The sequence below is a fragment of the Phalacrocorax aristotelis genome, chromosome 5 (assembly GCF_949628215.1).
Source record: "Phalacrocorax aristotelis chromosome 5, bGulAri2.1, whole genome shotgun sequence".
In the NCBI taxonomy this organism is placed as follows: Eukaryota; Metazoa; Chordata; class Aves; order Suliformes; family Phalacrocoracidae; genus Phalacrocorax; species Phalacrocorax aristotelis.
Window position 1 is genome coordinate 36,093,919 of NC_134280.1, and position 25,474 is coordinate 36,119,392.

Consider the following 25,474-nt stretch of genomic DNA (forward strand, 5'->3'; position numbering starts at 1 on the left):
AGCCGTAGTAAAGTTCTACTCAGAGAAAAGTACTGTCACTTACAGGACCACCACGGGAACCCACTGGACCTGGGCCACCTGCTGGACCAGGTTCTCCCTGTAAGGAATAAGAATGATTACTAGGTGTTTTTAGTCTTCCCATGAGACAGCTCTGAGTCTGACAGTTTATGGTATCAAACATCATTACGGAGGACGCTTTACCTTCTCTCCAGGTGGGCCGGCAGGACCAGGAGGACCGATGGGACCTACATTACCCTAAGAAATTAGAAAACAGTATATTTTGTATCAAAATAAGACAATGTTAATTCCTCTGTTTTGATCAATAACATTTATGTTTAAGTGTAAACAGGTTGCCAAAGATATTTAAATAGAAGTAAGTCTACAATGCCAGTGTGTTGTTGCACATTACGTTTTGGAGTGACACTGCCAAGATTACACCATTTTGCAATGTGAGAGATCTCCAATTGATTTATCTTTTTTATATTTTTCCCCCACCATCTAAACCTAATCCAAAATCACCTGAATTTAATAGGTCTCCTTCAATGGTAGACAGTAAAATTATCCATTGACCTAACTTTTCCTATAGATAATTGGTCCATAGTTCTTCAGTATATGTTCAACATCTTGACTGGCTTCCTGACTTTTCTTTCTTGAGAATTTAATATGTACCCAATGGTTTGAACCACATTTTTGTATTTCTTCCAACTCATACAAGCTGCATTTTTGTATTTGTCATCCCTCATTATTTTGATGTATATATACTTGCATGTAGTCTTTAAATATATGTATTTCAAGTGTCTATTTTATGTCTATATGTGATAGAGATATATAAATGTATTGTATAAAGTAATCTGTAGAAGTATTCTATATGAGAATACTTACTATCAAGATGTCTTTTTTTGCTTCATTATAACCAGCATTTTCCTCATCAGTCAGCTAGATTTAGGAAGCTAGTAACATTTTCTCTACTTTTGTATTGGCGTTTTCCCTCCAAAATATTGTCCCAATTAATTGTAATCTTCTGCTTGCAAAAAAAAAAATAAATCTATTATATCTACCCTAGCAGCTGTAATCACAAAAACTAGTATTAAGTCTAATTTAGTATATGAAACCAGATTTGCACTGCTGGAATGGAACACAATGGGATCACTATTTTACCTCTTCTGTATGGTATTTATTCAGTGTAAGTCTACTCATGTTCTAAGTGTAGACTATGTAAAGCTAAATGATAAACTGTTAGCTGTTTAAAGACTACTTACTCTCTCTCCTCTTGTACCAGGAAGGCCATCAACGCCTTTGCCACCAGGTTCACCCTAGCAAGCACAAGATGTAAAGAGCATAAGCAAAAGGCAAGCATGAGGCAAGCATAAGGGGGGAAAAAACAAAACAACAAACATTACTGAGGAGAGGATCTCACAGTGAGGGTATCTCAGATTTCCTTGTCGTGATCATACAAATCTAAAACTGGGGATGACACTCTGCCCAGTAGTCAGCATCAGATACTGAATACTTTGATGGAAAAAGCCCAAATTGATTCAAAATTGAGTCTATGTCAAACTGTTTGCCCATGGTATGAACTGTTCTAATTGTTTATTAGCTTAATTAGAACTGTTATAATGTACCCCTCCCCAAGAGATCTAACACAGAACAATATCTAGCATGTATTAAACCAGGTGAAAAATCCTATAGTTTTTTTAACATACAGGTACCCTATCACACTGCTAAATCAACAGTACTGATACACAGTCAGTACCTCTGTCACCAGGCCAAAAGTGCAGACGTGAATAAAACCAGTGCCTTGTGGGAAGCTAACAGTGAGTTAGCATAAAATTGGCAGATCGTGTGTGTGGGTGTGTATGTGTGTGTTACCTTGTCCCCTTTTGGTCCAGGACTTCCAGAAGGTCCTCTTTCTCCTGGCATTCCCTGTAAGCCAGGCAGCCCTGTGCCTCCAGAAGCACCAGGGGGTCCAGGAGGACCCTGAGAGTAACAAAAAATAATTGGAAAAGATTAAAAAAAAAAAAAAAAAAAGAAGAACCTGAATGATGCACATAATAGCAGGAAGCAAGTAAGTCTGTGGGTACCTTGGCACCTTCTGAGCCAGCAGGACCTGGCCCACCTCTTGCTCCAGGAGGTCCTGGAAGACCCTGTGCACCACGTTCACCTGGGATACCATTTTCACCCTGTGGCAAAGAAATGTGTTATTCTATGTAGTCAGGCCCATAGTTCATTAATTCCTTAATGTAATTATAGAACCATTGCTGTAGGGTTTACCTTAGGGCCGGGGAATCCGGGTCCTCCAACATCACCTTTTGGCCCCTGTTTATGAGAAAATAAATGCAGGTTGTCCATACACTTTACTTAGTAAATCTGCATTGTGGTTGGTACCCTATTTCTCTCACCTATTATCCCTTAAAGCAGACTCCTCTGCTCTGCAGAGTGCTGATTGCTGCCTGAATTTGGAAACGTAGTCTAAGAAGAGCTTTTCATATATTTTTCATTGTTTTAGAAAAAGAAAAAAGGAACTACTGCTTACTGGTTCTCCAGGCTTTCCATTCTCTCCAGCTGGTCCTGGTCCACCAGGCAATCCCTATATGAAGGAAGAGTATTATCATCTCCTACATAGATAAATTATGCATTTTCCTATTTAGCAAAATTTTTTTACATCAAGATGTGTACTTAAGTCATTCCAATCCTTTACAAAGTGGGAGGTGCTAATTTGATAGCTAGAGGTTTTATGTGGCATAGTCTACTGAGCTAGCCATCTAAAAATTCTGAAATACCAAGGAATAACTTTTGTCAAGTGGTTGATCTGTCTTCAAAAATATGATGACATGCACCCTAATGAAAATGTTTAGATGCCTCCATTTTGAGTGTGAGTGTATGTGTATGCGTTAGTCTATTAAAAAGAATCAGAAACCAGTAAACAATAAACACAGAGCACCTGGAGGCCGGGTGGACCTGGTGGTCCTGGTTCTCCTCTATCCCCAGAAGCACCCTAGAATCAAACAAAAGAGAGAGAGAGAGAGAGAGAGAGAGAAAGAAAGAGAGAGAAAGAAATATTCTGAGAACATTTCAACATATGAACAGCTCCATGCCACCTCTATCTATGTCTCCTTATCACGATCTGATGGTGATGATTGCACAATCCCAAAGATTAATGTATCTTGGTGTTCGGTATTTACTCTTTTCATTCCAACTGTTAGATGTAATTCAGCAGACACATTTATACTTGATACTAGTCTGAAATGCTAGCTCTGATAAACATTAAAGGGAGCAATAATATGCTTCAATTTGAAAAGGTGGTAGATCTCCAAAAGCTCTAAATTGACTTTTCATTTCAACTTATACCAGGTATATCTGACTCAGGTTTCTCCTAACAAAGCTTTGAATATTAATTTATTAAAATAGCAAAGAAGAGGTCTTTCATTTGTCTTCACAAAACGAGATTTCTTTATACCAGTAAAAGTATTTTCCTTCCCCTAAATTCACAGTGTCTAGCTGTAGATGCCAGACTACCTTGCCAATAACTGATAATTGCCTCTTATGGGACTACCACACTTACAGTAGGTCCAGGAGGACCCGGGAGGCCAACATCACCATTCTTCCCAGCAGGACCCTACACAAAGACAAAGTTAGGCTATGGGTATGGTTGATAAAATGCGAGTCACAAAATTATTATTAATCAATATTCTGTCATTATTAAATTATTATATAATTAAGCAAAATGTTAATAAAACTTACAGGTGTTCCAGGTGGTCCACCAGGGCCTCTTTCTCCATTCTTACCTGGTGCACCCTTACAAAAGAGAAAGATCACCTTTAGCATACCTGCTCTGGTCAGCATACAATAACAAAGCTGCAGCACCAGATAGCCCCAGTATAGAGCAACTTAACAGGTGACTGATCAAACATAAGCACAGGAGAAGTGGAGAAATCCCACTCACCTCATTGCCCTTAGGACCAGGGAAACCCATTACACCTGGTTGACCACGTGGGCCTGGGGGGCCAGGTGGACCAGAGCGGCCAGGTTCACCCTGATTACCCTGGGATAAGCAAAAAAGAAATGAAGACATGGTGTCTGTTAGATGAAATAAATGAATATCCAAGACTTATTAAATAGTGAGTGAGGGTGAGATCAGGCTAGAGGCATCGTCATTCAAAACTTGTTATGTGTTTTGCGTTTCAACTAATCTGTATTCTCTGTATTTTAAGTAGTAAAAAATGACAAGATTTACAGAATGTTATTACAATGACACAGCATATAAAGTGCTCTGGCAATTAAAACAAACATAAAAAGAGGCAATTAATCTGACTGTGATAACAACCTGTCATATAGGTACTGTGGGATGAAGGTAAGTCAGTAGGAGGTCTAGTATAAAATATTTGCACAATGTACATACTGGAGGGCCAGGTTTCCCATCGCTTCCAGGGCTTCCTGGAATTCCGGGCAAACCCTGCAATTGAAGGGAAAAAGTGTTATTCTTCATTTTAAAATGTGTTGTATTAAGCTACAATACATAAATACAACTATATAAAAAAATATAAAGATACATTTTAAACTACTTGCTTGATTTTAACCTCTTTAAAAAACTTCTCCCATTTCCCCCCCATTCCATTAAGGGGAAAGATTGGAGAAAGCTAACAAATTCTTTTGTTGGGAGTTTATCGCTTTCTCCGAGAGTAATTGTATATAATCAAGGCATTGGACATTAATCAATGTGCACAAAAATTGTATTCTTCCATTATTTGGGAAGAAAACAGTTTCAGATGGTAAAAGTCAAGGAATGAAACAATTTTGACTGTGTACCTCTACTTAAAAGCAATATAATTTATAACATATTTTAGTTAACTTGTTCTATATTTTTAAACATAATTTTTGTTATATTTTAAATAATTCATTTTTATTTCCAGTAAAATCTTGTTTAGCTCCCAGAAGCCCACAGTCAGGCTAGCCTTTGAATTTCAAGGTATTTTTTTGTCAAAGTTGCTAATCCTTAGTATAGCTCACAGAATGTTGTTACATTCTGTACATATTACACAAGAGGTTATCTATGAAAATCTGACCAACAGCTTATTTGCCTTAACTGCAAATAAGAAAGAAATAAAAGTTAAATACTTAAGCATATTAAAATATACAAATTAAGGTATAATTTAGTTATTTAAATGTTAAATTTAAGCCTACTTAATTATTTAAAGATGCATATATTTAAATACAGTAATCCAAATACCTAGTAAACGTAATAAATATAAAGCATTTCATAATAAATTATAAAAATTGCTTAAATGTAAATAGACAATACAGAAAACTATCCAATGTTAATTCACATTAAAGCCATATCTCAGGATAGTACATGTCATACTCTGAGAACTGAGGAGCATGTTAGGCTTCTTACAAGCTTCCTCACTCACTTGTGACAGATGTTCTCTGAATGCCCTATGTCTCTGCATGGTTATCTATTACACTATGAATATATGTACTCTACTTAAAGGAATGAATAGAAATTTTTTCAAATTGGACTCCTCCATTGTATCAGCTGAGAAGAGACATCTCTAATAGAGTTTATCTCATTTTCTTGGAGATGTCCTGTCTTACTCTCATTCCGGGAAGACCTGGGCCTCCATCTTGTCCACGCTCTCCTGGGGGTCCACCGGGGCCAGAAGGACCTGGGCTACCACGTTCACCTGCAGGACCCTACAAACGAGATGTTGAAATTCACAGCAAGGAAATCAGCATCATATTGAATATAAAATTGTCCATTCAAACTCACATGCATCCTCCAGAAGTTTGGGGTTTTTTTTAAAGGAAGACTTATACCTTTTCACCTGGAAGTCCATTGCTACCGGGTAAGCCACGGAAACCGGGGGAGCCCTGCCAAATAAAAGAACAAAATATGGATCATAGGCAATATGACTTAGGTAATGGCAACTGGTTTTTTTTCCTAAACTATCTACCATTATTCACCATATTATGAAAATTAATGAAAGAGATGTAAATGACATTTCAATGTATCAAGAAAGCCTACAGAACTATTTTCACTTTGGATATAACCATCTCGTTGAAATAATAGCCCATCCTCCATTATTTTTAAACAGCCATGCATCAGTTACTTTACTGATGAGTTTTCTAACTTCATATCAAAAATAAAACAACACATTCAGTCTTGAACAATTATTTTCTTCTAATTCAATACTGAAAAGTACTCTATTGTATTGTTTTAATATTTATATTTACTATCTTCATTGCTTACAAGAAATTTGAGTTATAAAATTTAATTTGCAGCCCCATTTATTTAATTAATATGAATAATTTATTCACTATAATTCTTTGGTTTCCTCACAGCTTCAGCAAATACTGCAATAAATTCTTAAATTAGGAGTTATAAATAAGTCAGCACAATTTCCTTTGGTTCAGATGGAAACACAAATCTAAAAATTGTCAGGGTGTTGCTATTTGTTTTGTTGAATAAAACAATTCAGGAATTCCTTTGTGAGAAAGCTCTTTGGAAAGTTATTGAATCTGCTAGCTAAAAAACCTGTTGTCAATAAGTATGTTATAACGTAGAAGACATCGTGACAATATCGTTATTGACATTATCAACATTTAAGATCTATTGACAATAAACATGATGGCATGAAGCCATACCTTGAACGTAGAAGAAGTTGCATTAATTTCACTTTTGAGAGCTGAAGTTTTGTAATGGTTCATTTTTGTTAACTGAGAAGTAATTTTGAAATAAATCTCCCCCCCCCCCCCCCCCATGTAGTTCTCACAGTTTATGGTTGCTTTTCAGCCCAATTTTTTTGATAGAACTTCCAGGAATCTAAGATCACTGCTTCTTCAATAAAAAAAAAAAAATTAATTAATTTAGTTCAGACTGAGATAGATCCAAGCGCTGCAATTCAGGTGAGGAACTAAATAAGAATTCTCCCCAGTTTCATAACCCAGTTTCTTATCTGGAATTTGCTGAGAACAGATATGGAGCCAAATTTCTCCTCAAAGTATTTTGAACACCAGTTTTTGCTGTCTCTGTATTAACTCAGAATGTACTTCATGTGCATGGTCATCTACAGCAGCTTACCCTTTCTCCAGGTGTACCAGGTATGCCATTCTGGCCGGGTTCACCATTTGCACCTCTTTTGCCTTCCTCACCAGGAGGTCCAGGAGCACCTGGGGTACCATTTTCACCCTGGTAATAACAAAAAAAGAGCCTACCAGTGAAGTTAGAATTCACCAAAAAACCACTCCCCAGGTTTCATATGAGGAATGATTCAGGGTTCAGACTTCCTTGGACAAAGTCTTTGAACACATTTTAAAATCACTTACACGCTCGCCTTTTGGCCCTGGATCTCCTTTTGCACCATTCTTACCAGGTTCTCCCTAAACAGGATAAAATCCCATTAAAATTATGGATTGCAACAGGGTATTATTCTAGAGCAACTAGGTGTACTAAAATACTAAGAAATAAACATGATATCTTTCAAATTATTGACTCACATTTATTATTTTACATTCTTCAAAGGAATTAGCATGCACTAGTTTAACCTGGATGGGGCGTGCATGCATGTATGGATTCATGAGGCTTCTTAAAAATTGAGTAAAGGAAAAAAGTGATCCTGTCTTAAACACCACTGAGTAAAATTTTATCTCTGTTTCTGAGTTATTTCAGACATCTTTGAGTCTTTTACTTGAAGCCTCTGAGTAGTTTATCTGAAAAAGAACTGTGTGTGCTCTAAGGCTTTCAGGAAAGAGCCTGCTGGGGTAAATGGCAGTGTAAAAGTAGGTACAACTCACGAGGTGTAGCGGCCTGAGGACTCAGCCCATGGGAATTTAAACAGGTGAAGTTAGGATTTTAAACCAACAGATTTTGTCTAACATAGCCATTTTAGACAAGCTATTTTTGTTGTGTGTTTCAGAATTGATGGATAATTTAGGAAAACAAATATTATGATATTTATGTGTAATTTTCTTATATAGCATTATACAAATGTGTGCCAGATAAATATATTATATATGTATAATAATAATTGCCTATTTTTATTGTAAAATAATTTATTAGGCCATCTCAAGTGAATAGGCCAAATTAAAAAATCTATTTTTAATGGTATCAGAACTACTTCCACCATATTTGTTCGTACCACCATTGTAATGAATACTAGTAACTCACCGGAGTGCCTTTTGCTCCAGGGCTTCCACTTGTACCAGGAGGACCAGGAAGACCACGTCCTCCTGGCAGACCAGGAGCACCAGGAATACCAGCAGGTCCCTGCAGGGAGTGAACAGCAGACAGAGATGAAGAGATGATGGCATTGTTGGAATCCCAGTCCAAACGGCGGCCCTCACCAACATAGTGCAGCAAAAGACAGAGATACGAAAAGTACCCACCATTTCACCCTTGTTGCCAGGGCTTCCAGCTCTTCCAGGAGGGCCCTGAAAAAAAAAAAAAGTATAAATAACTGATGCTGCTAACCTACGACTAAACTAAAGTACGTGTAGAGCTTCTTGAAGAGCAGATGGCACAATACTTCTCAGTTCCCCTGAGGTATTTAGGTACCTGAGGCCCAGGTGGCCCAGCTTGACCTTGAGGACCAGGTTCTCCTCTCTCTCCAGGACTACCACTAGAACCAGCAGGACCAGGAGGACCAGTTTCACCCTACAGAAAAACAGTAAAAGGAGAATATGAGTGGATTTTAGTCTTGTCTTTGGGGCAATCAGTATTAGCTTCATGGTTTCTTCCTGTACTGTGGCATCTTTGTGTGATTTGAGAAGGTTACCACCATCATCACCTGAGTGCAAGAGCCAGATCAGCATGGTGACCCTGGTGCTAAGGCACAAGGTACCCATGCAGTCCAGCCAGCACATGCAGCACAGCTCCTCTAGTCGTGGGAAGTTCACTTAAGCCCCTCCTATAATGCAAAATAAAGCACTGGGTCTACCACTTAACCATGTTTTGGGGTGGGTATTCGTGGAGGTGATGAGAATAAGGTTTATCTTGTGCTGCATATGAAAACACAACAGTTCTAGGCTCGCAAGCAGTGTAATAGCAGCCAGGAAAAGGAGGGGTTCATAAAATAAAGATGTATAGTGACATAGGCTGGCTAACTAGAGAAAGGACCAAATCCTGTATTAGTATGCATCTTTAGCTGAATACCTTAAAACCTGGAGAGCCTGGAAATCCTGCAGTTCCAGGGGGACCTGGGGGACCCTTAAAAGTGAAAGAAATACTATTAATGCAAAAGGTAAAATCCATATGGAATTAATCTTAAGTTAAATATATGTCTGATTATGAGATTTTCCTCTGAGTAGGGAAACACCTGGCAAAATCACAAATATAAATCATGCTGTAGAAGTTTGGCTAGTCTTAAAATATCACACCTACATCTTAGTTACCCTGACTTTTTACATGCTCAGCTAAATTTCTGTGTTGTAAATTTAAAACTCATGAAAGCTTTCATTAAAGAGTTTAAGTTATAAAAAAGTTCAAAATTTCTTCTAATTATAAAATAGGTTTAAGAGAAAAAAAAAAGCTAATATAGCTGTTACACATACAAGTGGGCCTGCTCAGGTTTCTAGGCAGATGGAAAAGAAAAATTTTTGCCCACCTCAGACAGTGAAATAAAATATTTGATTGAGACCGTGCAAAATTTGATCTGCATAGAGAACAGCCATTCTATCCATCTATATTTGTACAATCTGGTTTGGATTTATGCATTTTCTGATTTACAGTTCTCCTATTGCACTGTATGCTTCAAATATCTTAACCAACACATTTATGAAATATAATTCTGTGATTCTGTGATAATTAAACAAAATGTTCATTCTTAAACCAGTGCACCCCCAGTTTTGGGTTTGCCAGCACTGCAGAATATCAGGTAGAAGTAACTAGTCTTGTGCAACACAAATGCTTAAAGTCAAACATCTGTAAATCATCTTACTGGTGGGCCTGCTGCTCCTGGAGAGCCATCTTTGCCATGGGCACCCTACAGAAAGAAAAGAGGTATTTGGTACAGAGCACTACCCCAGACACAGACCCCACATGTTTTACTGCCCATGACTCACAGACCATGTTTTTGTGTCCGTACATTCGCACTTAGTTGACCAAGACCCAAGGATGCCTCAACTGTGGAATTCTAAAATAATAGGTAACTAAATATTTTGTGAAGAAATATCCAATGTGACTTGTACTGTAATGATGAGACAGCAAGATGCAAAAATGTATCCTTACTACATTTCTTGAGGAAGTAAAAGTTACAAAGCATCATCTGTGTGGACATTCTTAAGGTTAAATACATAAGATCACAACAGACATATATTTCAAAGTAACAGTTACTTCTAATTCACATAAAAGATTAAAATCTCACTCCAAAAACCTAACAAACAGTGGTAGGATTTAAATCCTGCTGACTGTCTTGTAGACATGTTAGACCAGGTCCGCTGCTCAGGTCATGTAGCGTTTGTATGAACAAGTTGCCGGTTATTATATTTTAGCTGTACTTTGCTATGAAATATGACTTCTTTCAGAGCAAAGAATGCATTCCCTAATCTCAGTCAAAGAGGAATTTTATATTTTTCCTGCAAGTTACTTCTGAAATTGCAGTTTTTCCTCTCTCTGCCTTCTGCTGCTGCCCTTTGCTTCCACTCCTCCTCCCTATTCCTCTTGGCTGAACCTGAGCTTGTGCTGAAACACTGAACTCTCCCTCAATGTGGAATCTATTAATTTAAAAACAGGAAATAGAGAATAAGATGGTGAACATGTTGTGAGTTAGAAGTGTTACATCTTTAACTGGGGACTGAAAAGTTTTCATGTATGATTTCACAGCTGTTATATAGTTTTCTAATCCTTTGCATTACAACTGTTTTAATGTAAATCTATGAAGTTGAGAATTCTCAATGTATTGAAACAAAATACATGCTGCTCCTGCATAAGAACAACAGCTGCAATTACTTACAGGACCACCAGGATTCCCAGGTCTTCCTCTTTCGCCAGCTGGACCTCTCGGTCCCTAGAAAACATAAGAAAACAAGCCTGTTAAATGGCTTCCAAAATAATATGGCTGAACGAAGAGACATTACTCTTATTTGCATATCTCAGTATTGTTCAATGCATGTGGTGGGGTAATTAAGGTAAAAAGAAAGATAAGTAACTCAGTTATATGGGAAGTGCCATTGGCACTTGCATTTAAATACTACAGGATACATATATTTACCGGTTGGCCCGGTGATCCATTTGCTCCAGGAAGACCAGTTTCACCCTGTTACGGAAAGAAAACACCAATGACAGAATGAACTTTGCTGAGAACATTTTTTTTGTTTATTCACAATGACGAGACATAAAAACAAGACACGCCAATCCGTTGCCCCTTTCTGCATGGTGCTGAGTATCCTCAGCATGAATTGAGGTCTGTGAGGTCTGAGAAGTCTAAACAAGTGCCAGAACAAAATATTTAAATAGAAACAAGCAAACAAAAAAATCAGGAAGACTCAGTCCTTTAATAGTATGAAATAAAGTGAGATGATCCAGGCATGTTTTTCATTTTGGAATCTCATTTTTGTAACAGCTGGAAAATCGGGACATGATGTTGTACAGAAATTCTGACTCCTTTAAAACGATTCTCATTCTTTTAGTGGAGATATTCAATCAGTTTGTATAATGTTTAATGGATTTTTATAATTGCAAAATATTTGCATATAATTGTATAATATGCAAAATGTAGATAAATAAAAAATGACTGAGGGTTTTGCTCTATCTATCGCAAAGATGACGCTACAGTTTTTTACCTTTGGACCAGGAGCACCGCTGTCACCTTTGGCACCATCTTTTCCATCGAAACCCTGTGGGAAAGGGAAGCCATATCTGTGAATAATATTCCTTTTGCATTCTGAAAAACTTAATTGCTCTTGGCAAAATATTAACCTTCAAGACAAACCCGTATAAGTGGGTTTAAAAAATATTTTTATAATAATATTTTAATATTTTAATAGTGCTATCATCGGTTGGAACACATTTTGAAAGAAAATTCTGGATCCTCCATCTCTCCATGGCCAGTTAAGAGAGGATGTTTTTCTGGAGAGCATGCTTCAGCCCAACATTTGGGATGGAGCTCCACAATTGAGGTAACAAGATAAAATTTAACAGTCTCTGTTATGGAAGGCCAGATTACATTGCTCAGAAATTGATCTTTAATTGTATGAACCAGTCTCTTTAGCTGGGAATTGATGACTGAAAGAGCACAACAATGCAACACTAATTCAAGTGGAGTAACAGACTCAGCTGTACTCAATATACTCAATACTTACTCGTTGACCTTTCATCCCAGGCATCCCAGGCATTCCAGGGTGGCCCTTGTGACCCTAAATATGCAGAAATAGAAAGATCAATAAAACCCATACATACTGTATGAAGGGCACAAGCCAATGTTTATTGTGTGTCATGTTCACTTGACCAACTTAGAATGGGAAAAGAAAACCTTTGATTAAAACAACATTTTTATTGCGTGCTTTTCCATACCGGTATTCCAGGGGTTCCACGGTCTCCATTTCTGCCTGGTCTTCCTGGTTCTCCCTATTGAAAGAAAGTAAATTTTTTTAATTGCTTTGCTATTGCTTCAGTTCTTTGCTTCAGGCAAAGAACTAGGCTTAGTAGGCAGGTCAGAATAAGCAGGTGACATTTCCGCCAAATCCAATGGGGAGAATTATAGCAGGGTGATGGTTCAATATATGACTAACTTGTGAAAAACCGTTGCCAGAATTTATAAACTCAATTTCTAACAAGATTTCGTTTAATATCTAATTTATTTCAAGCCAACTTTTAAGAAGAGATGATCACAGAAAACCTATTTTTCATGGTGAAACACTCAAATGGACCAAAACTTTAGTTGATTGTCTCGCCTCTTACTATTCCTATTTAGGACTTCCAGCTGTGACACAAAAGATGTTTTTAACAGCCTGAGCTCTCAGAGCCAGACTTGAAGGGAGCAGACAACTATCATGACTGTCTGTTTCTTGTTATAACTGCTAATTTATTTTGCACTAGATCAAAAGAGGGTATTTAATGCTTAGGTTTTCTTTTTTCTTCCTTTTTTTTTTTTTAGTTGTGTCAATTAAATTGCCTGCTAAAATTGAAACTTTTTTTGAATAGATATTTATACCTAATGTAAGCCATATCTAGTTCTTACAGTCATGTTGTCAAATTGAGAAATAGGGAGAGGTTAACAATTCTTAAATGCAATGGTATCAATGTGCTCTGCTATCTTACTGTTTAATGAACTTTCTTCCCATTTATTAATCACTGGATAAATAATAGTGAACTTACATCTTTTCCTGGTGGACCAGCTGGGCCTATCAATCCAAGAGGGCCTGGAGGTCCCTGTAGAAAAATAATTTATATTAACTATAATATCTTTCAAATCAAAAATGCATTTGCTGTCATAAAATACATTTACACTTGACATACATGTAAACAGAGAAGATGAACTGTAAAATTTCAATCCAATCCAGTGATGACACTGATTCATGCTTGTAAGATCATCCCTTTAACATTTATAGTGATAGGTAATGTATACGTACAGGAGGGCCAGGTTGTCCTGGTTCTCCGGGGGAACCTTGGTATCCAGAAGAGCCCTATAATCGAGCAAAAAAACAGTTAAGATGTGAATAGTGACATGCCTCATTCCATGGTGCTACTACATTTTATAACAATTTCATAATTGTAAGGAAAACGTTAGTCAGAATTATCACCAAATGACCAAAGGTGAAACAGCAGGACCAAGCACAATACACCTCCATGAAAACAGAATTAAAACTACTCCTCTAAAAGGAGATGCACATAAAAAAACTCAGACCTTTTTTGTGTTCATGGACTGTGTATTAGGATTCCCACTTTCCTTTATCTCCTGAAAAATTTTTGTATGAATAAACATTTGGGAATATTAACAGAGGATGATAGGCAGTGGCATGTCTTAAGACAACCTTAGGTGGCACCCAACAGAATTCCAGAAAGTGCAGTGGAACACACGGACTAAAGCAAGCATGATATATAGCACTCAGCCACCGAGTCTTGGTGGTATATGCCCATGGTACAGCCCAATTAATAGAAGATGACATTTATTCATAAAATTCTTCAGCAGAGATTTAATCAGCTGAAAATATAACTAATACTTATGACAGAGAAAATGAGAGGCTCATATAAAGGAATGAGATGATAGTGAAAAATTAATTTTACTTACAGGAGGACCTACAGGACCAGGTGGGCCAATGGGGCCAGTGGGGCCGGGGGGTCCTGGAAAGCCAGTCTATAGTGTAGGTTAAAAAATAGTCATTATATTAACGTAAGATAGCTATAAAGCTTAATGTAGTTGCAAGAGTCACCAATGACTGTGAAATAAATTTTTACACATTAGTACAGAGAAAAATCCAAGGTGACATGCACTTGGTGCAGTAAAAAAGACAAAGCAGTATATATACACATTATTAAAAACATTGTTTAGTGCCTACAGTCCCTTCAGAAAGGGTTTCTCTTTGCAGCCTTAGCTAACATACTCCACAAGATATTTTCAAAGCTGTCAATTTTTTCTTTTAAGTCACTATTCCACTTCTCTGGACACCCAGAGGGATGCTCACAGCTCAGCTTTTCATCTACCTAAACTGTCAGGATAGATAACTGGAACTCTTAATTTGTTAAACAGGGTAAATGAGTTTCACCTTCTCTGCTCTGTAACTGAGCTTTATTAACCTAACCCTACATCTTCAGTGGTGGAGCCAAAGTGTACTAATAACCTTGGCTTGCTAATCTGTTGATGCCAGATTTTGTTTTCTAAAACTAATTTTAAAATTTCTCACCTGCATTCAGGAGCTATATTACATATACATATACAACCCATTAGAAGAACCTTGTATGATAAATCGTTTATGACCCTAGACTTCTTAGGACTTACAGGTATACTGAATTAAGGCCATATTCTTGTTACTTGTTAGTAAGACAACCATTTTCACCACTGAAATATTTTCTGAACTTTAGAGTACTAAGCCATAAAAAATAAATGATATCTGGACTAACCAAAGGACTCAGAGGATGGAATCTCAATATGCATATATCTTAACTCAAATCAGTAATATTGTTCCTTATTTTAACTGGTAAAAAGGGAGTAAAGTATTAAAAATATTAATAAGGAAATTTGCAATGTGGGAAGAGTGTTACTATTTCTACTTCCTGTAGCAACAGCCACAAAAGCATTTATACTGGAAAACAGAAACTATTTGAAAATTAGCACAGTGGTTTGCTGCAGCTGTATGTAGTTCTTTCAAAAAAAGCTTTTGTTAAATTAAACTCTAGAGCCAAAACACTTGAAGTATATGAATTACATGAGAATCGCTGTGTGCTGCAGTACTGGCAGTATATTCCATAGCTTAATGTTGTACACAATGTGTTTCATGGGATATTATCATATAGCATCAGAATAGGCTGTGTATTATAGATGTACAGGAATATAATTCTGCTAATACAAGAATAATAGGATAGCTATACTATACTGGTATACGTAGTATAGTATACTACCATACTACGCATATACTATGTTAATATTAGTTCACAGATTGTCTTTTGTGGAAAACAGAATCATTGTAATATTTGCTGTTTTCTAAGGCAGGGAGTACAACAAGTGGCAGAGCAGTTAGTGTCGGGGTAAATCAGGTTGCATTCAACATGTGAATACAACAAGCTGTCCCTCCCTGCTAATTGTTAGAACTTATTTGGTACAAAATAAATTTGGACTTAGCATGAATTGAAACCATCAACTCATCAATTGCAATCAATTAATTAGACTTATGGCTATAAACAAACAAGATGTTATTTTTCTTCAAGATACACACTAAGGAGATAAACTGATAGTTAGGCATGGCATTTGCTTGCTGGCAGCATCTCCAGACTGTGAATAAATGAACATACTTTAGTTAGAATATGTGCACTGGTGGAAAGAGACAAAGGCAATGTGGAGATTATATGAGCAAGTAAAGAGAAACTGAGATGTAAAGTACAAATTCAGTCTACAAGCAGCATAAAAGCTACCAGAAAGATGGTAGTGGAGAGATGTGTGACTGAAGGAATACCAGGCACGGTAACCACCCATGGACAAATACTGGTGCTATAGCTGGCATTTTTTATTTTATTATCTTCCAAATTATTTTCAATTATTTAAATCAAAAGTTTAAGTTAAAAATGTTAAATTCTATATATAAATTAACAAATAAATTAATCTATGTTATATTAGTGATAAATATTATTCAGTTCTAGTGAGTTCAGTCACATCTGCCTGTAACTGCTCTGTTACTGGCTTTGCAGTCTTGCACTGCATGATGCAATATAAAAGAACATATGACCTGAAAGCATACAGACAATTCTTGCTGCAGACATTCTAGGGTTCCCAATTAAATCTTTTATGTTTTTTTTTAACCCAAGTCCAGGGATCAGAGCACAAGAAATCATGAAGAACCTCAGGGAAGAATGCCAAAATAGAGAGGAGTAACCATGTGTGTTAGCTGAAAGGTATCTTGGTTATCTGCCTGATTCAGCACATCCCATGTTAAGACACCCAGTAGCAAAATGTAGATGATGTGATAAGCTGTGGGCAACAACTGTGAGGAGCTGAAAGTGAATAACTAAATAAACAAATACAAAAACAGATGGTTGAAGAAGACCAGTGCATGGATGATCATATTAGTGAATGAACAAGGTAGAAATAAACAGATGAAAATAAAGGTGAGAAAATAATGAACTATATTTCAGGAAAAACAGCTGCCATGATAAGCAAAATTTATCTCACAAGATGATCTGATGGAACCCTGAGAAATAACACGCTTCCTTGGAGCTGCCTTGATGTGTTACAACATGTGATACCTAAACCTTGTTAGGCAGCATTGGTCTGAAAATAATGATCGTGCTTAATGAAGCAGCAGCCAATTTCAAATAATCGCAATCCACCACATCCTCTATATAGGAGATTGCCTGAATCAAGAACACTCCATGTCATTGGTGACGAATATGTCTAAATCCTAGTGCCTAAAAGAAAAATCATGAGGTGCAGCATTTAGGTTTATTTTATACAGGAAGCATAGCTCATGCATTATGTTTTCAGGCAAACCATGCTTTATCTCACTAGAAAAACTGTGAAAAGCTTGGGCTAGGCCTAGCAGGCATATACAGTATCCTTAGTACAGTCTGAATAGCTGTGGGTAAAAAAATTATTGTAAAAAGAAAAAATAAAAAGCTTCTGAGATTAAAAAAATATTATAAGAGGGGTTTACTCACTTCTTATCAGGAAAATTTGAGTTGTGGAAAAGTAAACAAGTATGGAGTATCATACTGAATAAAGATAAAATGCTGCTGAGTGGTTAATGGAAGACTGGAGTCAGTAGAAGAGGTAAAAAAGTGGTGAAAGGGAGGGAAGCAATTAGTAAAAGAATATCAAAGCAGGTAAATGAGGAGGGTATGCAAGAGAGAAAGGGATAAATGTTTAGGTAGTGTAAGAACGTGACTCAGAGAGAAATTAGGAAAAAGAAGATAAAAGGAAAAAAGAGAGAGAAAAGGCAAAAACTCCAGATAATCTATAGTTACTTTCTAGAACGATATCGCCAAGCAAACTGCTGCCTTACATCACATTCCACTTGCAGACAACAATTAAATTAAAACTTAGCTTGTTAAATTAAAATCAGGATACATACACATCCAAGGCATAATCTAAGAGCAGAAAATTTGTTATTTAAAAAAAAAAGAAGGGACAGAAAAAAGGCTATATCATCTTACAATAGGCTGTGGGTAAATGATACCAGATGTACCAGCCTTCACATCATAGGAGTCATACTGTGGAGAAAAACTCTGTAAAAGAAATAGAGAAAAACAGAAAGAAAAAAGAAAAAAAAAAAAGAAAAATAGGTGATTGCTACAAATCAAATAAGTCTTTTCTTATGTTGGTATGGCAAATGTATAGAAATAACTCATTTGTATCCCTTGGGTAGTACTTGTTTGACATATAGCTCCCAGATTTCTAACTCAGTGCCAATATCTTTCTCTTGTGGTCATGGTAACGTTAGCTCCCTACGTTGTGTGTATCCAGTTTTCATCTTGATAGCTGGGCCTCCGCTGAGCCAAAAAATTACCTCTCTCCTCTTCTCATTCTTGTTTGACTCCTTTCAAGCTTCCCTCCCCCCGCATTTTCTTTATCAGCCTCTTTTCTGTTGGCCTTAGTTGTCACTCAAGGAAGTTGATGAAATGTTTTCTGTTGCACTAAAGAATGCAACAGTTTAACAGTTTATTATTAGTCTCCTCATTTCTTTTACCTGTCATTAATGAATGTCTCATTTCAGAGTTTTTTGTAGCAAAAATCTCTTACTTATGTATAAGTCTCTCCTTCCCTGAGTTACAAATTTTGTTTTTTACCTCATGCATGGGAACTTACACATCCTAGAAAACTGAGCATTACACTTTTTCCTAATGCCATTTACCATCTTTCCCTTTCTCCCTTCCCATTCACTATGTCACTCCAAATAATTCAATCATTACTTTTGAGCCCAAGCAGCCAAGCCTCAATTATTTTGACAATTTATCTTGAAACAAATGGAAGCTCAGCCCAAGGCATGGAGTGAACACATGTCCTGTGGGCCTTTCTGAGGGCAGATAGCATCTTTGACACACCCATTTAGATAAAATGTTGTTTAAAAAAGGAGAAAACTATAAATTCTACAGTCAGATTTTCAAGGAATTAACATGTAAGCCTCTTAATTGGCATATGCTGATTTTATTATGCAGATGTTAGCAAACTTAGTTGAATAACATGGCATCAATGCAGTTTATGCATTAATGGCCTGTAGGTGGTTGATCAGGAAAGGCTGAATATATGCAGTTTTCTGCCTGATAACCCAAACTGCTGTGGACCTAGCTGCTTCTCTGACCAGGTACAAGACGACTCCTGTGCTAATGCTGTCAACCCTCTTGCTGGGATCCAACAGCATGTCTTTGATACAGTGTTGGAGTGGGTGACTAATTCAGCCTATCATCTTCTCCTCTCTCTGCATCTGCTAACCACAACCCAGTAGCTCTCTTGGCATGTTATTGTGATGTCCACTGAGACTGGTTAAGCAACCCATGGGTGCCTCCCCCAGAAACTCAGTCCTTCAGATATAATCCCTTTCAGAATTAAGTAAAACCAAGCCATCTTTCCTCAGCTTTTGGCTTACCTGGTAGTGGGAAGCATACATGGAAGCTATAAATAGTGACCTATGTTCAAAAGCAGCAATTGTTTTAACATAAGATTTTTAAAAGTTTTGTGCCAAAGCAATCCCATCTTGTAAAGCTAGGCTTGCTCAGTTGCATGGGAGATAATGTAATTAACAAAGCACTACCTGTGGCTCAGGTCTCTTAACAAATCCAACTGCACAGAAACTTTAGTTCAAATTATCTCTCTTGCTGCCCAACTCTTCAGAAGAAAATTCAAGATTCATTGGGACAGAAATAAAGAAGGAGCATGACAAATAGTACTTACATGGCATTTCCCTGCAAGCAGAGGATCTCTGTTTTGGTCTAGTCTCCTGGGAATGTTTCTTTATTAAACATGTATTGGGTAAAATATAGGAAAGGAAGACAGTTCCCTAACCATTAAGCTTGAGGTGATATACTTCCTCCTGCACACTTTCTTTCTGGTCAGATTAATTTCTGAGTTACATATGTCCTGCATCAGATCTGGCTCCAAAAGTTTTTAAAAATAAGATAAAACAGAGATTTAATTGCACTCCAGACAAATTTTGTGGACAAACCCTCAAAATCACAACAAAACCCCACCTACCACTCAGCCGTGTTTTTCAAAGGCTCAAATGAGAGACAGATGCCCCCGAAAGGAAAGTAGGTGTGAAGGTGCAAGGGCTAGGTGCCTACAGTATTGCTTTTATGCTTATGAGCAACAAGGTAGAAGCTGAACATAACAATGACTTACGCCTCCGTTTATAGTGGGACACGACTGGCAGATCCCAGGGGCGCCAGGGGCGCCAGGGGCTCCAGGACTTCCTGGCTGTCCTGGAGGCCCAGGGGCACCGTTTCTGCCCGGGAGCCCAGGAGGACCCTGCAAAGACACAAACAGAGCAGATACAGCCATCAGCCCTTGCCTCCAACTGCAAGGGCATCGCAGGATGAATCCTTTCATGTGTAACAAAGTCTGTGAGATTGTGGTGGGAAACTTTCTCTGCTAAACATAACTAAGACCACAACCGAACATTCAGGAAAGACATACACAGTAGACAAAATTCATATATGGAAACACTTCTTAGTTGCTGGAGCCTTATTACTGCTGATATTTGATCAAACACACTACAAATACTAAACAGGTCAATTCCTGAATCTAAAATTATTACTGCTAGTGGAGTCCATAGCTTATGGGTTTTTTTTCCTACTGGGAAGAAATATAACAAAAAATAATAATTGTAATACAGTTTGGACTAAACTTTCTCTCTTTCTCTCTGTTTTTCCAGTTTAAATTTTTGAGAGTTTTGTTGAAGCTAAAGGGCTACTTCAAAATAACTATATGGCACAGTCCTGCAGACAGTGCAGATATCAATGATAGCTGGATATCTCAGAAGCTTGAATGGGATATATAGCGCTATAGGAATTGGCTCTTGATTTTGTTAATTTCCTTGGGAAAGAAAAGAAGCTGCACTTACAGGGTCTCCTTTAGGCCCTCCATTGTGTGGAGGAGAAGTCTAGAAAAAAAGGAAAAGTAATTACATTTAGAAAGAAAACCAAAATACAATAGAAAACTGAATATATATATATTAAACAAGAGGAAAACATATTTAAACATTGGAATATAGATTTATCAAATGAATTCCATTTATTCTTATTCATTGTATTTAAAAGCCGTGGGGTTTTTGGTCAATCTTTCATTTACATTTTCTCAGTTCATCCATAAAGCTACAGCTTTCTTGTAGGCAAAAAAAATGGCACTAGTGAAGTCAGTAGAGCTTTGCCATCGAGTATAATGAGGACAGAAATCCACTGTGGAGAGTTGTAAGGGACAGTTTTCTTGTATCCTTTTAAGTCCAGCATGTTAAGTGTGACAATGTAGCTAATTTTAATTTCTCAGATCTACTCCTCCAATTCAATAGTTTTTCAATTAATAGTTCAGTTACACATCTTGATTCTCAATTAATAGTTCAGAACAGTTTTTATGTATTCAGCTGCTAGTAGTAGCAGGGAATATTCAGCTGAAACTATCTTGGATCTTTCAATATGGCATTTCCCTATATACCATCCAGGGTCAGCACGACAGCTTCCAGTGGGCTGACCAAACTCATACATATCAAAGACAGAGGCTGGAGGAATTAGTCGACATGTCCTTTATTATCAGGAACCACAGAACTGATGAAAGAGTCTCTAGAGTCAACAAGAGAGGGAGCTGTGCTTATATCTCCAGCATGCTTGCATGTACCACTCATTTACATCCTGAAAACTGTTCATTGAAGTAGCTCAGGTAATTCCAGGTAATCCTGGAAGCAGTAGAGTTGCACTAGCATGGTGAAACTAACACTAGGTGATGTATTTGTATATGCCATTTCATGTTTAAGCAGATATACTAAAGAGGCGCAGAAATACATCTGCTGCCTTTCTCTTCCATATACACATCTCTTTCACCCTCTTTTACCTTCTGGATAAGAATCTTCAATGTGTCTTTGGAAATCTATGTACTTTAACAGAATCTCATGGATCTTAATCAAGGATGAAATGTTCAGATAACCTTAGCGCTCGGTATAGATGGTGCGCTCACTGAAGCGGTTTAGGCAGGGGACCTGGCATGCACTAACATTCTTGATTTTCCTGAGGTTAAGTTGCTGCAACTAGTTTAGATAATGTTGGTGTCTATAAACAAGATGATGATAAATTAGGGATGTAGGGCTTGAATCACCTTTCCTTTACAGGGCATTAAGTCAGCAATAACTCTGCAAAAGGAAATTTACTCTGTGATGATGTAGCATTGAGTTGATAAGAAATGCAGACTCTCAGTGTGCTGTGAAAATTGTCTAACTTGCTTTGGCATTAGTTTCATGGATACAGACTGAGCGTGTAGTCAACAAATAAGCTGTTTGCATTATACCTATGCTTCTCTGTAAGATGAAAAATGTAATGGTTAGTTGTTGCCCTCTGTCCCTTTCTACTATTTATCTGTGCCTTTTGTCTGTGTAAAACTGGGTTGAAGGACTTCATCCTTTCAGCTGCATAGCCCAAAGGACTAACAAGTATTTGTCAGATCTGGTACAAATTCTCTGACAGAATACAGAAGTATTCTTGAATTTAACAAAAAAGATAGAACTCTGCGAAAGTTTAAGCTGATTTTTTATCTGATCTGGAAAATTTTGCCTGTCCTAATTATTTGCCTAGAGTCAGAAAGTCAGAAGCTTAGCATTTAAAAAAAAAAAAGTATCTAAAAGAAAATGAATGGAGGCTGACATGGATCAAGGTGGCAACACCAAAGTAACAACATTGAGAGCAAACTTACTGTTGCAGGTTGTGGTGTTGTTTGTGGACAAATTGGACAGCACTCTCCAAAGGGAATCTCTGGGTTGGGACAGTCCAGCTCCTGATCATCACAGATGATGTCATCGCAGAGAACAGATCCCGAGTCACACACACAGATTTGGCATGGCTCTGGTTTCCAAACATCCCTGTCAGCATAAAGCTGCCCAAGATGGGTACATCCTGCGACTGGAAAGAAAGACAAAATAGTGTTCAATATTATTTCAAATGTGTTTTCCAAATCAAAGATGACTAACATGAAAGCTGATGGATAGTCTGTTTTGTTTTCTACTGTAATATAGTTTATGCCTGTGAACTAAAAGGCTAAATATTTCTTTTCAGACACTGGGAGGATCTGTTACATTAAATGCAGAGTCTGCTCTGAATCTATAAAAAGACATCAATGGAAACCTCCTGGAGCTGATCCAAAGACCAATTAAATCTGTGATAATCTTCCGTCTCAAGTAATTTTAGTGTCAGACTGAGTTACTGTGTAATTAGCAACTGAATTCTCTGCCGCAGCTAAAAAGAAAATGTGCCAAATCTCTCAAACAAGTGTATCATTGGCCCCCATGTGCCAACATGAGCACTTACACTTGGATGTGGAATAAGTCATCTGTCAAGCAGGAACTCTTGTCACTAGAATCTTGCATTATTAGTTAGCACCAGGTGTTTTTAAAGTGTTTTTTTGAAAGCTAATGTATGTGATACAGCTAAAAGAATGTTCACATTAATTGCCCAAATTGTTTGCCATTAATCTGTCATCTGGCCCTCTCAAATGTTACAAGCGTCCATATTTTCAGAAAAAACATTGTTCATCTGTAAAATCCATGGCTTTGTGAATGCCTTCCAACAGCTATTCTACTCATCAAATTTGTTGTAGATAATGAATTTGAAGAGACTGATGAAAACCAGCATCAAACATTAAATTTTGGGTTTGTATTTTCTTAGAGAAACAAGATCCAGGAACCTGGTCACTTAAGCAACCAATATGAAAATAACACTACAAAGTTGTACAAGTTCCTTGTAAGTTTTGTAGAAGTCTCAGATTGCAAATAGAAGTATCACTGAATATCTTGAATAACCGAATAAGATGTTTTCCATGAATAATTCAAAATATTTACTTTACAAACACAAAATTCTGGAGAAAGGACTATTTGTGTATCTACATCATCCTTAAAACTTTAGCATCAGAATAAGTTATCTACTACACAACACCCTTCAAAAAGGAAAAAAAAATGCCAAAAGATGTAATTCAAAGCTCTGACATTAAAATTATCACTGGCTCCAGACAGAAAATTCTGAATGCCATCAAATTGTCGTAATGGTCATAATTACATAGTATGAGACTGAGTCCAAATTTATGGTGCAGTCCATTCCTATAGGTTATGCAGTCCCTTCTTCCTTTCTCACTTGTAACATCTTTCATCTCTGTTTTTTCTCTTTTCCAAGACTGAGGTAAGAACACTGGTCTCTTTTTCCTCTTTACATGCTTTTTTTTTCTTTCTGTCTGTATTTGTGGGTATCTGCATACCCACACCCATGCTCTTTGGCATATTATACACTGGGACGTGTTTCCTCCCTTCTCATGCTTCTGCTTCAGTCCTTTGTTAGGTTTCATCTTTCCCATAACACATAACTTCCCTTTTCATCTTCCCTGAATCCTCTTGTCTTTTGTACTTGAACAGTTCACCTTCTTTACTGCCAGGTACTCAGCTGAGCTTAGCTTTTTTGGACTCTGCTCCCTTCCCAGTGTCTCACTCAGCTGCTTTTCCTTGTCTGTATTAACCTGACTTTTTCCTCTATGTCACCCATGAAATTCATCAACTCCTTGTATGTGCTCTGTCAGGGTAATTGGGAATATAACCAAGACCTCCTGGCTCACTGAGTGGAAAACCAGCGTGCGGGTCTCAGAGCAGGGTGCTGCATGGGACAGGGGGTCTCTTTTGCCAATTTCAACCCCACTACAGGCTTCCTGTGTACACCAACTTAGGTTACGTTTGCACTTCAGCTATAAAAGAAGCAAGCAGGAAAATGTTGCCTGGTTTTGACTACCAGCTTGGTTAGAACAACAAGATCCAAAAGGTTTCAGAAATCCTTTCCAGACCTTTTCAAGCCAATATTTTTTTCTGTGCTTGATGTCAGCCTGGGATCCATTATTTCATCCTCCTTTGACAACACAGAAAATCTTAAAATCTGAAACAGTGCAGCAGCGTATGAAAACTAATCCCCCTCAGACATTTTCTATCAGTTAGAAATTAGCTTTTTCCTTTTCCCTTCACTTCTCCACCTTTTGGGCCTCACCAGAAACTTCAGGCCCTGCACAAGGGAGGTGAAGAACTCCTTATTTCCCAGACAGTGTCCTCCTCACACCCAGCATGACACAGGGTCATGGCGTCAGATGCTGCTTCAAAGGACACTGCCTAACAGGCAGTACCTCTGAAGACCATCTAGACATCCTTTTTTTAGTCTGACAAGCTAGATTTAGTTTCTAAAAGAGTTGCTTAGCTTCCCAGCTCTCACACCACAGAATCATGTCCGTGGATCCCAGTTAAATAAGCTGATTCTCTGCTTAATTAATTGCTGACTGTTTCTGCCAGAAACATTTTCCTCATTTAACAAACCAGGATTTCACTGTGGGCACTTAGGGAAAAAACAAACTGCCCAGCCTTGTCAAGAGTCATGACAACAGTTTCCTGACAAACAAGAAGGCTGAAATGTATTTTAAAAATGAGATGTGCAGTGTTATGAATAAAATCTTTTTTACTGTCTCTCATGACTCATGAAAAAAACCTGAATTATAAAGCTGAGTAGCTCAGTGTATGAGTCGCTTGCTGTATACAGGAAGACCTCGAAAACAGTATACTGTGGGAGGCAGAATACCATCAAAGCTCCTGGGGGCATTAGAGCTTGTTATCCATCTATAAG

The 25,474-nt window shown here is 37.5% G+C and overlaps 1 protein-coding gene across 2 annotated transcripts in view; it reads right to left on the reverse strand.

Annotated features, from left to right (window-relative positions):
* Positions 1-25,474, reverse strand: part of COL3A1 (collagen type III alpha 1 chain) — a 53,808-nt gene that overhangs the window by 12,523 nt on the left and 15,811 nt on the right. Inside the window, exons 2-34 of one of the 2 annotated variants that reach the window (XM_075093960.1) lie at positions 22,530-22,735; positions 20,698-20,736; positions 19,977-20,102; positions 17,795-17,866; positions 14,223-14,288; positions 13,564-13,617; positions 13,310-13,363; positions 12,506-12,559; positions 12,295-12,348; positions 11,776-11,829; positions 11,205-11,249; positions 10,947-11,000; positions 9,933-9,977; positions 9,149-9,202; positions 8,552-8,650; positions 8,383-8,427; positions 8,165-8,263; positions 7,324-7,377; positions 7,079-7,186; positions 5,815-5,868; positions 5,593-5,691; positions 4,400-4,453; positions 3,944-4,042; positions 3,742-3,795; positions 3,563-3,616; positions 2,942-2,995; positions 2,534-2,587; positions 2,272-2,316; positions 2,082-2,180; positions 1,870-1,977; positions 1,260-1,313; positions 202-255; positions 44-97 (exon numbers count right to left, since the gene is read on the reverse strand). In XM_075093960.1, coding sequence (XP_074950061.1) covers positions 44-97; positions 202-255; positions 1,260-1,313; positions 1,870-1,977; positions 2,082-2,180; positions 2,272-2,316; positions 2,534-2,587; positions 2,942-2,995; positions 3,563-3,616; positions 3,742-3,795; positions 3,944-4,042; positions 4,400-4,453; positions 5,593-5,691; positions 5,815-5,868; positions 7,079-7,186; positions 7,324-7,377; positions 8,165-8,263; positions 8,383-8,427; positions 8,552-8,650; positions 9,149-9,202; positions 9,933-9,977; positions 10,947-11,000; positions 11,205-11,249; positions 11,776-11,829; positions 12,295-12,348; positions 12,506-12,559; positions 13,310-13,363; positions 13,564-13,617; positions 14,223-14,288; positions 17,795-17,866; positions 19,977-20,102; positions 20,698-20,736; positions 22,530-22,735 — 2,318 coding nt within the window. The remainder of the gene's footprint in view (positions 1-43; positions 98-201; positions 256-1,259; positions 1,314-1,869; positions 1,978-2,081; positions 2,181-2,271; positions 2,317-2,533; positions 2,588-2,941; positions 2,996-3,562; positions 3,617-3,741; positions 3,796-3,943; positions 4,043-4,399; positions 4,454-5,592; positions 5,692-5,814; positions 5,869-7,078; positions 7,187-7,323; positions 7,378-8,164; positions 8,264-8,382; positions 8,428-8,551; positions 8,651-9,148; positions 9,203-9,932; positions 9,978-10,946; positions 11,001-11,204; positions 11,250-11,775; positions 11,830-12,294; positions 12,349-12,505; positions 12,560-13,309; positions 13,364-13,563; positions 13,618-14,222; positions 14,289-17,794; positions 17,867-19,976; positions 20,103-20,697; positions 20,737-22,529; positions 22,736-25,474) is intronic. The other variant, XM_075093961.1, reaches the window with a different exon arrangement.